This window comes from Caretta caretta, chromosome 9, assembly GCF_965140235.1.
Source record: "Caretta caretta isolate rCarCar2 chromosome 9, rCarCar1.hap1, whole genome shotgun sequence".
Taxonomy (NCBI): Eukaryota; Metazoa; Chordata; order Testudines; family Cheloniidae; genus Caretta; species Caretta caretta.
The window spans coordinates 82,705,004-82,722,479 of NC_134214.1; the positions used below are offsets into that span (position 1 = coordinate 82,705,004).

The window sequence follows — 17,476 nt, forward strand, 5'->3', positions numbered from 1 at the left end:
GGTCATGAGCTCTAATATTCCAAAACCTTACTGAGGAAAGTCAACACCTGTCGACAGATTAAGGAATCACACTTACAGCCAATCAGAACAGCTGTTGCCATGGTTGCAACTGTATGTGGTGCATCACTCAGGTTCAGCATGTTTCCAGACATCTGGTTGAGGTTGTCTACTGCATATTTAAACATGAAGGGAACCACTATATTCATGCCCTAAAAGCATAAAAACAGCAATTACCTAGGATGTGCTAAAATGTTTATTTATAAAGTATACATATTTCCCTTGAATTAACTACAACTATTGCATTTCGTTATTAACCACTTAGTGCCAGTAGGATGGCTCTCCTGGTTTCAAAAATAATATTCTCCGCATTAGGAAGTTTGACCTTCCAAGACAGAAGGATTACTTTATGCATCCCACTGGCTCCTTTTAAATATCAGCTTTCATCCTAACTAAATGGTTTACTATAAAAACACTTGAATTCATTATGAAGACTCATTCAAACAATGGCAAAACAGAGACTATAAAGTATCAAGACTGCACAGTGGAGGGATAGCTCAGTGGTTTGAGCATTAGCCTGCTAAACCCAGGGTTGTGAGTTCAATCCTTGAGGGGGCCATTTAGGGATTTGGGGCAAAAATAAAATAAAATAAAGGATGGTACTTGGTCTGGTCCTGCTTTGAGCAGGGGGTTGGACTAGATGACCTCATGAGGTCACTTCCAAGCCTGATATTCTATTATTAAAGAATTTTTGCTACAAATACTGCAAGATAACACAGTGGAAATGGTCAGTGGAAAGAGCTACTGATAAAAAAAATAGTTAACTCTGGACCAGTTTCTGAGAGATGTTAAACACCTGAAATTCCCACTGACTTCAAACAAAGTTGAGAGGTCGGCCCTTTGTTTTGTCCATCAGTAATATTACTTCTTGTTTATACGGTGCTCTCAATTTTCAAGGTGATTTCAAAGTTTAATCATTTTACTGAGGTTAATCTAATGATTCTCCACAGTAATGCAACATAGTTCCCTTACAATCTACAAATGCATTAGGTAACATGTCACTGTCGTGAAATATTCAAATCATAGCATATATGGTATGTTACTGAATATTCTGTAAGAGGGGGAAAACAATGGAATTTCCTGTACATATAAGAAAGAAAAAGGCTGGTTAAGTTGATAAAGGATTTATCTTCAGAATTTTCACTTGCATACATTAAGAGCTAAAACATGCGAAGATTCTGTAAGGCTTAAGAAAACAAATATCCCAAATCTTGTTAATGTTCCATTATTATACCATTCATTTATACCAACGATAAAGACATTACTGTCAACAGCCTTAATTTTATCTCCGACTGATAAAATTATTCAGGGATTTAAACTGCTTTTAACAATGAAGGTTTCAAACTAAGATATATGAGTTTCTTAGCAACTGAACAGATGTCTTACGACTCAATATCTTTAACACACGCCAGATGTTAAAATACCTTTACAATGAACTGACTTTGCATAGATGCTTTGCAACTAGAAAAAAAAGGCAATGAAAAACAAATTAATCTTACAGGTAGATCACCTATCAACTTTCAGTGTATGTTATATAGTTTGTATCAGGAGAGGTGATAGATAAATAAAGCAGACCAGCCCCTCTTCAGTTACAAAAACTCCAGCTCTCCACTCCAAATCCATAGTACTGTAACAGCATCTGGAGGCCTTAATCCTGATTGGGCTCCATTGTGTTAGGGACTGTACAGACTAACCAGACATCCAAGCAATGAACACTAAAGTTTTCAGTAAAAAGAGATAAATTTGCACTGCAGCACAAGTTTAAGAATAGGTTTTTACAACACAACTAAAAACATCTGACGTTGGAAAAGTTTACAATGATAAAAATTGTTAGCAAAGGGGACGATAGAAGTCTGTCCACTGGAAGAAAAATGGAGTTTTGAAGGTGCCAGTTTTTGATAGGATTCAAGGAAAATTATATCAAGGGATTTCGTATGGGTTATTATTTTTACTTCTAAAAAAGGAACCATAATTTGTTTAAATCTTAACTGTTAAAAAAAACCCAAAATACATCATGATATAGATAACCCAGAAAAGAGAATATCTAGATGCTTTTTATTGGTTAGCTCATAGCAAATTCTGACAGAAGGCCCAATCCTTAATTCCTTGCTCATGATAAGCTTCTTACTCCTAGTGAGGAGTGCAGGACTGGGCACCAAATCCGCAACTCTCACTCCCTTTCCAATGCATCATCAAGAATCTACAACCTATCCTGAAGGACGACCCATCACTCTCACAGATCTTGGAAGACAGGCCAGTCCTTGCTTACAGACAGCCCCCCCAACCTGAACCACACACCACACAACAGAACCACTAACCCAGGAATCTATCCTTGCAACAAAGCCCATTGCCAATTGTGTCCACATATCCATTCAGAGGACACTATCAGAGGCTCGTTCACCGGCACATCTACCAATGTGATATATGCCATCATGTGCCAGCAATGCCCCTCTGCCATGTGCATTAGTCAAACTGGACAGTCTCTACGTAAAAGAATAAATGGACACAAATCAGACATTAAGAGTTATAACATTCAAAAACCAGTTGGAGAACACTTCAATCTCTCTGGTCACTCGACTACAGACCTAAAAGTTGCAATTTTTCAACAAAAAAACTTCAAAAACAGATTCCAATGAGAGACTGCTGAATTGGAATTAGTTTGCAAACTGGATGCAATTAACTTAGGCTTGAATAGAGACTGGGAGCGAATGGGTCATTACACAAAGTAAAACTATTTCCCCATATTTATTCCCCACCCTCCAACATTCCTCAGACGTTCTTGTCAACTGCTGGAAATGGCCCAACTCGATTATCACTACAAAAGGTCCGTTCCCACACACCCCCTCCCGCTGAAGTGATCACTCTGGTTACAGTGTGTGTGGTAACACCCATTATTTCATGTTCTCTATGTATATAAATCTCCCCAATGTATTTTCCACTGAATGCATCCGATCAAGTGAGCTGTAGCTCATGAAAGCTTATGCTCAAATAAATTGTTAGTCTCTAAAGTGCCACAAGTACTCCTTTTCTTTTTCCGAATACAGACTAACACAGCTGCTACTCTGAAACCTCTCCCTTTCCAATAGTTTGCAACTGTGGAATTTTTCATAATAATAAAGATGCAAACCTCAACTTGTATGCAAAAAGCCAATAATATCTCCCAAATGGCTATAGTGACTGACCTCTCCAGTAGCTGGCAGAGAAAGAATAAACAGATCATTGTAGTTAAGATAAACTTCAGATGCACTAAAAAACAAACAAAAAACCAACAACCCTGAAGAACTGGGGATGTGTTAAAAATTTTTGAAGCTTTAAAGTAGAAATATAGTTTTGGAATCCAAATTTCCACACATACCCTTCAGACAAACAGAAAAATATTGTCACTCCCTTTGGAGTTACTTGTCTTGAAACTCAATTTTCTGTAGTATTTAGTTTTTAATAAGGCACATTATTATACCATCTGTGTAACAGTGATGACCACCACTGTAAAATGCAGGTTTTCCTGGGAGACCCTATTCAGTAAAAATGAAAAAAAATTGTAATGTAGATTGCCCTGATTTGCTGCAGATTCTTACAAATCCCTCTGCAAGGATTTTACTTTTCCCTGGGCTACACTGTACGATGTTTTAAAGTACACTTAAAACAATCTCTGCAGTTCTATTTCTAACTAAAACAGTTTATTCCTTATACTGCAGTTCTCAACTTGCACCTGTCAACAGATTAGTATACAATTTTGCATTCTTTCACACTAATGTACAGTGATTCAACCCAAAAGATTGTTTTAATGAAATGTAAAGGTGTGCCTCAGGTTACCATTGTTCTGACTCCCTGAGGGTGAAACTTGAAGAATAAGGCAGCATGGTATTGCATCTCATTCATAATCAACTCAGTCTATATTCACATCACCTTATTTGGGTTTTTTTGTTTTGTTTTAGATCAAGACATTTGTTAATCTCACTGGGGAGAGAGAGAGAGAGAAAGAAAAGAGTGTTGGTCATTAAAACAGGTCTTTTCTCAGTGTGGTAAGCCAACATGAGATCATGTTCACATAGCGGGAACTAAATTTCCATCTCTAACATTCTAGACAAACTTATCTACTTCTTTAGTAGCCTAGATTTGCTGGCACAGAATTCAAAAGCTCTAAATGAATCTGGATATTCTGTACCAAAGAAGCCATCTATACCAGATAAACAGATGAGTTAATCTTTATATGTTCTCTGAACTTTTGCATTGCTACAAGTGCCAATGCCCCCTATGGGATCGATTCCTCAGGAAAAAAACTGAAGAGTCTTCCTACAGAATTCTTTTCTTGAATAACTTTCAAATAGTATACTCTTTAGAAACATCTCTTTTTAAAGAGATTGGTTGTTAATTTTATTTTTATAATGCAAAATGTACACACTTCAAGCTTTCACACAATGGTAAAACTAGTGAGAATAATTCTTATTAAAGGATTCAACCCAAGCAGTCATAGAAATCTGTATATTTTTACCACACAAATTTTGAAATAAAAGCTGTGGTCCAAATTCACTGATGATGTAAGCAGGTATGGCTTCAATAAAGTCACCCCTTTTTATACTGCTGCTTAATTGAGCCTGTAAGAATTGTACAATTAAGCACAAGTTTCAGGGTAGCAGTTAATACTCAACTACAAAATTATAAATAAGGTTTAAATGTTTTTAAAATAAGATTGTATTACTTTAAAGGCAACACAGCACCATCTACAGAACAGAAAAGCATACAAAACAGAAGTTTGAGGTTTTGCGGCACTAACATAAACAAATCCAAATTACTTCCTCCTATCCAGTCCCCAGTGCATCCTGTCTTCTCTCTTGATCTTAGATTGTAAGCTCTTTAGGGCAGAAACAGTCACATTTGTGTCTTGTGCATTCCATTGTTCTTTTCTTAATAGATGATGATGATGGGAGAACAACCGAGATCAAGTAACGTGATAAAAACGGTCCAAGGTTAACTCTTCTTTCACATATAAGTCTATGTAACCTAAATAACTGTTTGAACATTGTGTCTAACTTGAAACTTCGATCTAGTTATAAATTAGCTTTAGAGCTGTCTGCAATACCAAAGGGCTCTGTACTATTTGTATATAAAAAGCAGAGCATAGGATACACCACGCCAGATAGGGACCAGTCAAGTCTGGTACCTAGGAAATTTAAAACACAGTCAGTGTAGTGGTCAAGTGGCAGCACAAAGCGCTATGTGCAGATGAGTGAGCTTTGATCCCCTATCTCTCGACCAGCTTGAAGACCCTCCTTTCCCCCACTTCTCCACTTCAGTGACAACTCCGCTGGTGGCCACAAGGAGCAGAAACAGCACCAACCCTTGTAGAGGAACGGTTGCTGTTATACAGTGCTGCAAGATAGATTTAGAAACAGGGGAGGAGGAGGAGGAGAAATTATGGGCTACTTGAAGCTGAGGGCTTTGAAACTTCCCCTTTCCACAGCAGGGGACAGGGAATTAATGTTGAAATACATCTCACTTCAGACTTCTCAAAAAACAAACGATCTCTGAAGAAAGAGATTAATGAGACCATCTGACTCCAGGTAACAAAAGCAGGTGCTCAGATACTACCGTAATGGGGACCATATACAAACCTGATTTATGAGGTAGATATAAGTAACATGCATTGTAAGTTCCATCAGCATGCAACACCTGTTCCTTGCCCTTTTAGCCAAACCATTTTCCCCCAAACATAGAAAATTAACAGTCAGTAGAAATACAGATAGTATGAAAGATTTCTCCAGCTCATGAATAATGCATATTGAGTCCATGAGCAAGAGGCCAAAAAATTGCAGATTTGACAGAGGTGACAGGATTCTTGTCAAATCCATGAGTTTAATCCATGAATCTGATGAGGTTCAATAAGGATAAGTGCAGGGTCCTGCACTTAGGACGGAAGAACCCAATGCACAGCTACAGACTAGGGACCGAATGGCTAGGCAGCAGTTCTGCGGAAAAGGACCTAGGGGTGACAGTGGACGAGAAGCTGGATATGAGCCAGCAGTGTGCCCTTGTTGCCAAGAAGGCCAATGGCATTTTGGGATGTATAAGTAGGGGCATAGCGAGCAGATCGAGGGACGTGATCGTTCCCCTCTATTCGACATTGGTGAGGCCTCATCTGGAGTACTGTGTCCAGTTTTGGGCCCCACACTTCAAGAAGGATGTGGACAAATTGGAGAGAGTCCAGCGAAGGGCAACGAAAATGATTAGGGGTCTGGAACACATGAGTTATGAGGAGAGGCTGAGGGAGCTGGGATTGTTTAGCCTGCAGAAGAGAAGAATGAGGGGGGATTTGATAGCTGCTTTCAACTACCTGAAAGGGGGTTCCAAAGAGGATGGCTCTAGACTGTTCTCAATGGTAGCAGATGACAGAACGAGGAGTAATGGTCTCAAGCTGCAGTGGGGGAGGTTTAGATTGGATATTAGGAAAAACTTTTTCACTAAGAGGGTGGTGAAACACTGGAATGCGTTACCTAGGGAGGTGGTAGAATCTCCTTCCTTAGAGGTTTTTAAGGTCAGGCTTGACAAAGCCCTGGCTGGGATGATTTAACTGGGAATTGGTCCTGCTTCGAGCAGGGGGTTGGACTAGATGACCTTCTGGGGTCCCTTCCAACCCTTATATTCTATGATTCTATGATTCTAATCCGGCTCCTAAGGATACTTAATGCATCTGAGATGGAGAGGGAAGGAGGAGGAGGAAAGGGAAAGTGAAGGAGCCAAAATAAACACACAAAGCAACACAAGACAGAACTGGGAGATGGAATGTGTAGGAATTAATGCCGGACCACATAAAACCTTGCGCAAGTTATCCAGTGTATCTAAAATTTATTTATTAGGGAAACTCTCCCCACTCCCTCTTGCACCTGACACTCTGAGTTTAGATGTTTTAAAGATTCAGAATTTAAAACATATCAAAGGACTACATAACAACACTTCTGAAAAAAGGCCTTATTAGCTTCAGAGCAGATCTTTGCCTGTCAGCCCCTTTTAGTCCTCCAATCATGAAGAACTGAACAAATAATTATTTTTATAGTAGCATATAATATAAGCCTTTACAATTAAGAAATGTGAAGAGAGAAAAGAACCAAAAACAAGATCATTTTTCCAGTGACAAGCAATCCAGTCCTGAAATAGGGACAGAGATAGGCTATAACTGTAGGCTCTTCAGTAGCCACAATGCAACCTTGTCTACTTAGTTTTGTGGCTGAGTTGCACTGAACTTGAACATTTCAAAAGGAACAAAATTGGGAAAACCCACAACTCTCCCTGCCTTCCCACTTCAAACAACTGGCCTTTACAAAATACCCATTCTAAAGATACACGTTCTCTGGAAGCAAACAAGTTTATAGTGGACAAAGTGAACCAGGTCTGCACTTAACATAATGGGAATCAGATACATCGGAGTTCTTACGCTAATAGAGTTTTGTAACAATATGCACGTTAATCTCTGATCAAATAGATTACAAAGTACAAGTAAGCGATCACATGAACAAACAGGACAAAGGGCTCCAAGACAGTCTAATGCAGAGGTTGCACAAATGTTTTTTTTCCCCCCTATATAAGGTTCAGGGAGGTTACAGATTAATACAAATTGATTTATTTTTTTGGAGGAAAAGGTGGAGGGATTTAACAGTGCTGGGGGGAAAGGCAGAAGCTAAGAAAGCCAGTACTACCTGAGACATCACAGTGAGAGTCTATGCAGGAGCTAGTTTTGGTAGAGACAGAATATGGCAACTAGGATGAGTATTAAGAAAGAGAAATTGTCCATGGAGTCTTAAGATGGTCCACCCACAATAAATATTCTGTTCTCATAAGACAACCTGAACTGGGAACCAGTGAAACTAGATAACTAGCTCCACGGGTGACCAAAAAGTATTGCAAGAGTCTGCATGAAATAAGAAAAAAAAAAAACAAAAAACAAATCTCAACTGGTGACTCCATACTAAAAAAACCTGCTATGAGACTTCTGTGACTGAGAATGAGAACAGGATAGTATTTTGACCCGTTGGTACCACAATGAAAGAATAGCCTTGGAAGCATTTGTTAATTTGAGATTTTTCTTTCTACTCAGAAGCCACTCATTCTGGGAGAAGGTAGTTGCTTGTCATTGCCACTTGCTGTTTTATTTGATCTCAGATTGCGAGTAAGACAATATTCATGGAATGATTAAGGAAAAAGAATCCCAACTTATTAGGATCTCTTAGTTGAGCTGAGGTAAATACTGGGCACTTTTGTAAACTGTGCATATTGCTGTTTATGCAATACGGGCATAAATAGATGCATGCATGAACTTAACAAGAAGAGTGCATAATACTCAACTACTGATGGCAGGGCATCCTGGGCATCAATTCATCTCACTGCATACAAGAAACTATCTGGAACACCTCAAGCTGAAAAGCCCCTTCTAGAAGCGGTATACCACGCTGCCATATAGGGGATCAGACTTAGGGCTTGTCTACACTATGCAGCTTTTACCGTGTGTGAACTCTCTCTCCCGTTATTTTGTTGGCACTTTTGCTGACAAAATACTTCCAGCCCCGTGAGCGATGTTAGCTTTGTCGGTAGGAGAGCGCTCCTGTCGACAAAGCCGCGTTCACACTGCCACTTGTATCAACAAAACTTTTGTCTTTCATGGGGGTGGGGCTTTTTTAAGTACCCATGAAAGACAAAAGTTTTGTCGACAACGTTGCAGTGCAGACAAGCCCTTAGGAGTGTCACACTGTACTATGTGAAGGAGGTCAGACTAGATGATCCCTTCTAAGCTTAAAGTCTATGAGATGTACTGCCCTTGGAGCTGGAAATACTTCAGATTACCTTCAAGCAGCCCACCTCTGGCTTGCACTTGAAGCACTATTATTAACAGGTTGTAAAAGGAGTCACAGCCAGCATTCCTCAGACATAGGGAGAGCCGTCACGCCAGATATGTAAGGGATGGGGAGGGGGATTCAGAATAACTCCCTAAACAAAAACAAAGAACATGTATGCCAGGTAAGTACCACTATGTGGCCTACTCTCTTGTTCCACCTGCAGCATATCATGCCATCTGCTACGAGGATCTGTATTTTGAGCGGATTGTGAACACAGTTTACCAAAGTTCAAAGCACAGTTTCAATACTGTTGCATGTTATGCACTGGCATCCAAAAAAGGGGTGGAGGTGTCTCAGCTATACATGTATGCCATACTCTGCGCACAGTCAGCTGTGTTATCAGTAACTTCCTGCACAACAACTGGAAAACAGAACATCTATTGTAGAAAACATCATGCTGCCATTTGAGAGAAAAAGTAATCGAGATCACTGGTAAGACAAAGAGCTGCAGGCCAAGATATTGCCTCTTCACTCCAGCTCAATTCAACAAACAGATTTCTCTTCCAAGTACTCTCCTTTTAGCACCTCTATGCCTCAAGTTTGTTTCTTCCACCCTTCTTTCATGTTGCTGAATGCTGATAAGACAATACTTAATTTAGCCAGTTTTAGTACTGAAGCTCAATTTCTTAGTAAGAGCTTGTCTTGATGGGGAAATTGATTGGAATAACTCCCCGCATGGATACTCTTATTCTAGAACAGCTGTTGCAGAATAGATTATTCCGGTCAATTTTCCTTGTAGACTAGCCCTGAAACAGAGACTTTCTGCACAGCAAAACCTTTTCTTTATTTATTTCCATTTGCTAGAATTTAGCTTATCCCAGCTGCAGCCTAATTTTAGCCTTATGTATGGTAAATAATTGTCCACAGACAGTAGGTAGCTAGTTAGAGCCACTAGTTTCACTGAAAAGATTAGAATTTGCTTCCCAACACTTAGCAGTCACAGGAGGTTTATCTTTTTCTATGGCAAGAGAATCTATATATGGCGAGAATTAGCATGTGTTCCTCTGCCTTATTCCTACAAAACTACTGCCAATTTAGGACTGTACCCTCCACCAATCTGGTGGATATTTATTGTGAGGATGCTTCAAAGTCTCAAAAAGCCTAGAAGTGGGTAAACACAAATTTACTATGGTCTAGCACTCAAATGATTCTCTCAAAAACAGAAGTAAAATAAAGGTGAAATCACTACCTTTGCCTTGTAATAGGCCTAAATGTTTTTTCTTTTACTTTTAAACTAATTTTTATGAGGGACAATACTATGATCAGCAAGAATATGGCAATACACATAGTCTAATACAAAGTGAAGCAAAATCAACAGTATCAACCTTCTGGAGGCTACAGCAAAGTCTTATGCCCCACCGAACCCCACAGCAAGACAACAGGGAAGAACTGGGTCTGCAAGTGTCCTTCCTACCAGTTTAGGAGGAGCTGCCTCAGGACACTAGGATGCCACCACTTCTTTCTACTGCATGGCTGAGCTAAGCCAACAACTTTCTAGTGGCGGTGAATAAAAAGTCCCACCTGCCAGATACTGCACCATGCAATCATTGCCCAAAAGCTTTTCTTTGTAGCTTTCAGCCATATGGCTGAAGAATTGCAATCCTCCTACTATCTGCATTTCCATGTCATTAGCCCAGGGCCAAACTTGCAAGGATTAAGGGAAAATTCCATGTTCTTTATGAAGCCAGTTCAAAATTACTCAATTGCCATATTCAATCCTACATTTTGTGACCATCAAGTGCTATGCCAGCTCCCTGCCCCTCAAAGGCTTGTATTCTCCCAACACCACCAATCTGTTTCAACCCACCAATCACGTATCACACCTTGGTTCTCTTCCTTGCTGCCTCAACTTCCCTGCCTCTCTCTTCATCCTCTGTCTCCCCACACTCCTTCACCCCTTTCACTATGTGTGATTCTTTTCTCATCACCCCTTCCCGCACTGACAAACATTCTATTATAATTTAACAGATTAAGCGGTGAGAAAATTGTGGAATCAGCTAACCTGATCAATCCAAATCATGTGTTTGATCTCAACTAGTTCCTCCCAACCTCACGCCCAGGCCAGCCCTTGTGCGCAGAGTTTTTTTATCTGTATATTATAAGCACCTCAACAAACAGAAACAGTATACCTGTGCTGTATGCGATGTACACCTATGTGTTGTATGACTAATACTAAATTGCAGGTCTACTTGCAAAAGTAACAGCAACATTAATGATTCCTGACTGCAGTGAGTTACAGCAACAGCCATCACAATTCAGAGAAGTAACATTTCTTACCTTTGCACCTGCCAAAAATCCTAGAGAGATGGCAACTCTGGCTCGTAGGTCTGGTCTGTCTTTGGGCCATACATAAGATATCATTGCCCTGATAATCTTCCCAGCATCTATTTCTTTCAACTATTGAGAAAAACACATACATCATAATAGAAGAGACACAGAAATACATTTCAAAATACACTATTTAATAAACAGAATGAAAGACGCAAAATATAAACCCAGAATAAAAGTTACATTCACTAACCAAGGTGAGTTTTATTCAAATTACCTGAAAAAACTATTCAGGAGTTTCAAGACATTAGGAAATCAAGTATTTTTCTTTTAAAAGTTGTCCTGAAGGTAATAAAATCTACAAAAACTATAAAAACAAGATGGTAGACACAGAACTGAGAAAAAGAAGTACAATCTATAGGTTCACAAACCAGTTATTTCACCTAAAACACCCCAATTTTAACCCCAAAAAGTATTCTCTTCCAGTCATGAATCCTCCACTTGTAGAGTATGCATTTAAATACCAGTGCTAAAAAACAGCATTATTAAAGGCATGACAGAATTGTGTTTTAACCTAAAAATATTGTCCATATGATACAGGAGGAAAATGATTTCTATACTCAAATATATGAGAGTTAGAAACTGTAGAATGACATAAAAATGTAATGCCATTTAGGAAAACATTTAGACTTTTCCATAGGAAACAAGAGTTGTTGCCTCAGCAAATGATGGGGCAGAAGTATGTCACTGGAGTTAAAATGCATCTTATTGGTTTGCCATTGTTTTTGTAGCTCTCCTTGTCAGAAGCTTCTGTACTATAACAACATAAGGGGCTAGTCAATGAAATTGAAAGGTGGCAAATTCAAAACTGACAAAAGGAAACACTTTTTCACTCAATGTCTGAACAGACCATGGAACTCAGTGACACATTTGTTGTTGAGGGCAAGACTTTTGCAAGATTCAAAGAGGGACTGGACTCATATACAGATAAGAATAATCAGAGTTCAGTTAATGCTAAAGTTAAAGCTTTGGAAGGGATCTAAACTCTCATTTTAGGGTTTAAAACAATCTATTACGGTTTAGGATAAAACCTACATGAGGGGTAGACTATATCACATGTTTACTGGGGAGAAGGGGAAGGTATTTTAACTGCCTCTGAAGTATCGGTACTGGTCACTGTCAGAGGATAATGGGTTAGGCAAACAATGTTTCTGACAGAATATGGCAATTCATATGTTCCTATTTTTGTGAATATTGTCTTATGTAATTGTTATATAAAAATTCTGATAAATGTAAGTGAATGCAATACTTGCACTTAGTGACAGAAATGTCCAGTGTGTAACTGTATATTCCCTATCATTTTATTTGTATGAATGGTTTTACTTTTATTTGATAATGGAAAAAAACTACAAACGTTTTAACATAAAGCGTCCGAGGGTGTGACAGCACGTGAAGTATTTCCCATAGTCTAGGGGCTAATTTATATAGCACCAGAAACTTATAAGGGACTGGTACAATAAGTGAACTGTGCTGAATTCGCACATGCTCCAAAGAGCTTAAAGTGTAACTACACGAACAGGTACAATACAGAGAAGAGTGATGGTTAATCATTGCTCTAATGCTTCATGGAACAAGTGGCTTTTTCAAGACTTTTGAATGCAGTGTGGGGCTTGGCACGTATTTCCTGGGAGACAGTTCCAAGTACCCAGAAACAGCATGAAAGAGAAAACAAAATCAGGAGTGTAGTGAGACAAAAGGGATCAAGGCAAGAGAAAGGTCTGCATGGACTATAGAAAACATGTAAGTTAAGTGCATCATTAGATACAAAAAAATAAATGCAAGTTTCTAAGATTCAGTTTCTGAGCATACAGGAACTCAAATGCATCTGAAATTAAGTATTTGTGCTAGATGTTCAAAATTTTTAAACATTCATATTTTAAACTAAAATAATGGTAAGCAAATGTAATTTAGGTGCATTACCATAAACTGAAATGTTTCAAGTATTTAATCATTTAACAAGCTTCATGTCACCTATCCCTCTTTACAGAATAGTGACAAGGACTCTTGCTCTGCCTACCTAAAAAAGTGTTTATTTTCTTTTAGGATATTCTACAGTGTACACTGGGATTCTTTCAATCGGTACACATTAAAGTTATGGCTAAGAGCAAAAAACCAACCAAACAAAATCCCAAAACTGTTCTAGTTGGGTTAATTGTGTGTAAAACGTCACCACTTCATTTAAGAGTGGCCTCTGCAGTTGGGTAATCATGCATTATGAGGTCATTTAGCTATACATGACTACAGTTTAGTTTAAACAGTACTGTAAAGTTTTTGCTGATCTTTTATTTTATATCCTCCCCCTCCGACCCTGAAGCTCCTTTTTAAGCCAAGGACAAATCCAACATTCAGATGACAGCACACATCTTTCTGAATATAGCCAAGACGTTTTTATAGTGAGATAGTTTAGTGGATAAAGCAGAAACCTTTTTTCTTGAATTCCAAAGACGTCTACCTGCTGAACAAAAATCATATAAAAATGTGTGCCTCAGTTCAGACTCTAATGTAACATACAGTACTACACTGACAACCAACAACTCATCCTCCGTCAGTGCTGGACACCCAGGGTTAATCTTGAAAGACAGAAAGGTTATCTAAAGCTGAAGTGAAGCCAGCCTAGCAAGTAAACTAAATTACCTATCACCTCTGTGTGGGTTAATCTTTCCATTTCAGGCTACATTTGTTGGGAAAAGTTTATTTGCCCTTTTCTGGATGAATTTTTATTAAACAGAACAGCCATGAAAATAGATGGATTTTACAATATAATTCTGTATTTCCCACACTGCAGCATACCTTATGTATTCCCCCTTACATCAATTTCATGGGAAAGACATACATAAGATTTAAAATTCACTGTGAAAGCCAAGTTTGAATCAGAGGGAAAAGGTAGGGGTTTTTTTTGTTAAGAGAAACGACTGCTGAAGCAACCTGGAGAAACCAATATCAAACTTAAGCCTATAATTTAACAGAAAAATCCAGCTCTCTTTATGTTTTGAGTCTCAGCTTCAATGGCAATCAGAATAGAAAAGTTAGTAAGATACATTGACAACTGCTGACAGTACATACAGTACCTGAGCAATATAAGTACCCTCTACACAGCCTTTAACAAGTGGATATATTGACAATTCATGAATCAGTAGAGGATGCAAAACAACATATTTCTGCTTATCCCTTGCTACACAGAAGAGGAGATATTTGCAGCAGCACATGCATGAATCCTACGCTTTGTAGCGAAGGATATGCATAAATAGTCTTGTATTTCAATCTGAAAAGATGATTTTTTTTTTTAGCACCCATTAATGGGTTGGAAGGAACAAACTGGTGCCATGTTAATAGGAAACCTACTAGAGTGACTGGAGTGGTTCTAATTATATGTTGCTATCGGCTAGTCAGACTTTGTACAGGAAAGCTATTAGAGAGAAAAAATGAGAAGGAAATATAAAGGCTGCAAACAAGGAATTCAATTTGGCTCCTTGAGGGCTTTGAATGGTTACAAAACCAAAACAGTCTATTCAGAATAGAGTGAGAAGGCAGCAAGTGATTTGCAGTGGCCTTGCAAAGGATCAAGAAAACAAAAATTATCAAAGGATGCACCGAATATGCATTACACCAAAGTTCAACATAAAATGAACGTAGATATAATTATATATGTATAGAAACATGAATCTGAATGGAGAAGATATACGAGTCACAAGGTTAGGAATATTTTTTTAAAAATTAAGTCTGTTAAAGGTGACCTGTAAAGGAAAAAAGGGATTGTGTATATCATTGATGCCAAAGGGCTTTCTTTGAGTATTGCCCATGCCATCTTTTTGGAAGGAGAACTTGCTATTGTCTCCCATGGTCTTCCAGTCTCTGCTATGTCCCCTTGATAGTGTAGACTTCAATCACTAGGCCATTAAGGAGTGCTAACAGTATAACATGTTTTGGTACATAATCTCATAGGATGCCCAGCAAAGGGAAAACATATACACCAGATATGTCAACATGCTTATTATTATAGGAAGGGGCTGATAGTGCCACCTGTTCAGGTTGCCTGACACTTCCCATTATGAGACTCTGTTTTCAGTTCCTTCAATTTTACTGCACGTTAACCATTTGGGCTGAAATTATACATACTGGTGTCTGCCTCTAGCTGAATTTTGGGGTAAATTTCAGTCAAAGCTCTTCAGCAGTTTCTAAGAATGAAGCTTGGGAAAAATATATTGTTTTGTCCATGTTAAAAGTACCTATTTTTTTTTTTTTTTTTAAAACAACTCTAGTATCCCCATGCTTTGGAGTTGGAACTGGTGGCTGGAATGCCTGTGTGATGTGCCTTTTGCTTGTCCCTGGAAAAATCTGCCCAAATTTGGTGAAGCTATAAATCTCTAAAAATAAAATAAAATAAAATCACAGTTTGCACATGCTCTGTAGAGACTTCTTAGACTTTAACAGTTACAATTTCTTAGGAGTCCATCCTGGTTAAGTATTCCTGAGCCTCTCACAACCTCTCGTGCTGATCAGACTGGGCATGAGCCATGCTCTCACAGTAACTGAGGCTGCTCTAGCCCAGGGCTAAAGGAATGAAGACAGACTTTCCCTATAATGGCTGCTCCAGGATGGGGTGGGGCCAGGCTCTGGAACTAAGAGCAGGGAGCTGTCTCTTCTGTCAATGACTACTCTCATCCCCTCTGTACCCTGGCAGCATAGAGGAAGAAGCAATCTGACTCAAAAAGCAAACTGAAATAAACAGAAATTATACACAAAGAACCAATGTTAAATGAATATTCAAGTTGCAATGGGAAAAATTAGAAAGTGTCAGAATTAAGGTTGCCTGTAAAACATTTAATTAAAGGGATAATGACTTTATAAACTAACAAGTTTTTTTTATTTTCTATTGCTGCAGTGAGTGCAGGCAGAGTGAGTGATGCACTGACTTGTACTGACAAGCAAATTCCTTCTACACCAAATGTCAAGTCCGAGAAATGCACTGACAAGCAGGAATAAGAGAACATATTAAAGTATAATGGAACATATCTGTCATGAAAAGTCTAAAATACCGGAAGCTAATTTCAAGTCAACATCTGTGACACTTTGGTGACTATTTATTTATAGAAAGCCAGAGAATTTGTGGGAAAATAAACAGATAAAATCATTACCAGTGTTGGGTAATTTAAAATCTACTAATCCAAGGTTCAAAACTAACCGTATTTATTAGACAACAGTCTAAAAACTAAACTAAGCAGCCATCTGTGTGAAACATTTGCTGTTTTCCATTGTTAAATGTTTGAAAACGCTGAACATGATTGATACAACATCTTGAACAGAGTTTGAGTAATATTGAGCTAATCAAGTTTTTACCCCTTGCTTTGGATCGGTGTGGAGTCCTCCACCTGCATGACCATGCCAACATGTTCTCTTATCTATCAGTGGCCTCCTCTGGAGATTCTGTGTAAAAAAATAAATATCCATTTACAGAGACTACAAGAATCATGGACTTAAAAAACCAATGAACAAAACTTAAATTCTGAATTAAAGTGACAATCAGAATAGCGCTGAAGATCTAGTAGCTCAGGGCCATCACCCAGAGGAATGGAGGTTATGCCTCAAGAACAGTACTTTGTGGAGTAACAGTTATGTGTCAAAATACCTTAGAGCAGAAACTGTCTCTAAGAGTTACAGAAAGATCTCTAAATCCTTCAAGTACACATCTACTCTGAAAAATGACTATGTAAAAATGGCACCTTCTTTTTCAACAGACGTGCTTCCTGTGCACATGGAGCATGCTACCTGCTGATCTTAGAGACAAAGGTATGTTTTTAATGCTTTTATTTCCTGTCGACCTTGCCAAGATCTTGTATACATATAAAGCTTGCCAGGTTTAACTAAGGTCTACTTTAAAAAAGGAAGGTTTAACTAAACCAATGCAAAAACCTATGTGGACACATTTGTAAGTCAGGCGTACACTGAAATATCAATTTAGTTCAGTAAGCAACTGATTCAAGATAAGCTAAATTAATAAAAGGCAGGCGTAGACCAAACTAAGTAGACTCTTTAACCAAGTGGTGGGCAACTTGCGGCCTGCATGCAGCCTGTCAGGGTAATCTGCTGGTGGGCCACGAGACAGTTTGTTTACACTGACTGTTTGCAGGCACGGCTGCCTGCAGCTCCTAGTGGCCGTGGTCCGGACAGCGGTCTCCATCCCACCCAGCTGAAGTGGCCACAGTCTG

General features: G+C 38.7%; 1 protein-coding gene across 2 annotated transcripts in view; it reads right to left on the bottom strand.

Moving 5' to 3' along the window:
* ABCB7 (ATP binding cassette subfamily B member 7) overlaps positions 1–17,476 on the bottom strand; it is a 69,293-nt gene that overhangs the window by 25,957 nt on the left and 25,860 nt on the right. For both annotated transcript variants that reach the window (XM_048865233.2, XM_048865237.2), the window contains 3 exons: positions 16,608–16,694; positions 11,220–11,339; positions 77–209 (listed from right to left, as the gene is read on the bottom strand). In XM_048865233.2, coding sequence (XP_048721190.1) covers positions 77–209; positions 11,220–11,339; positions 16,608–16,694 — 340 coding nt within the window. The remainder of the gene's footprint in view (positions 1–76; positions 210–11,219; positions 11,340–16,607; positions 16,695–17,476) is intronic.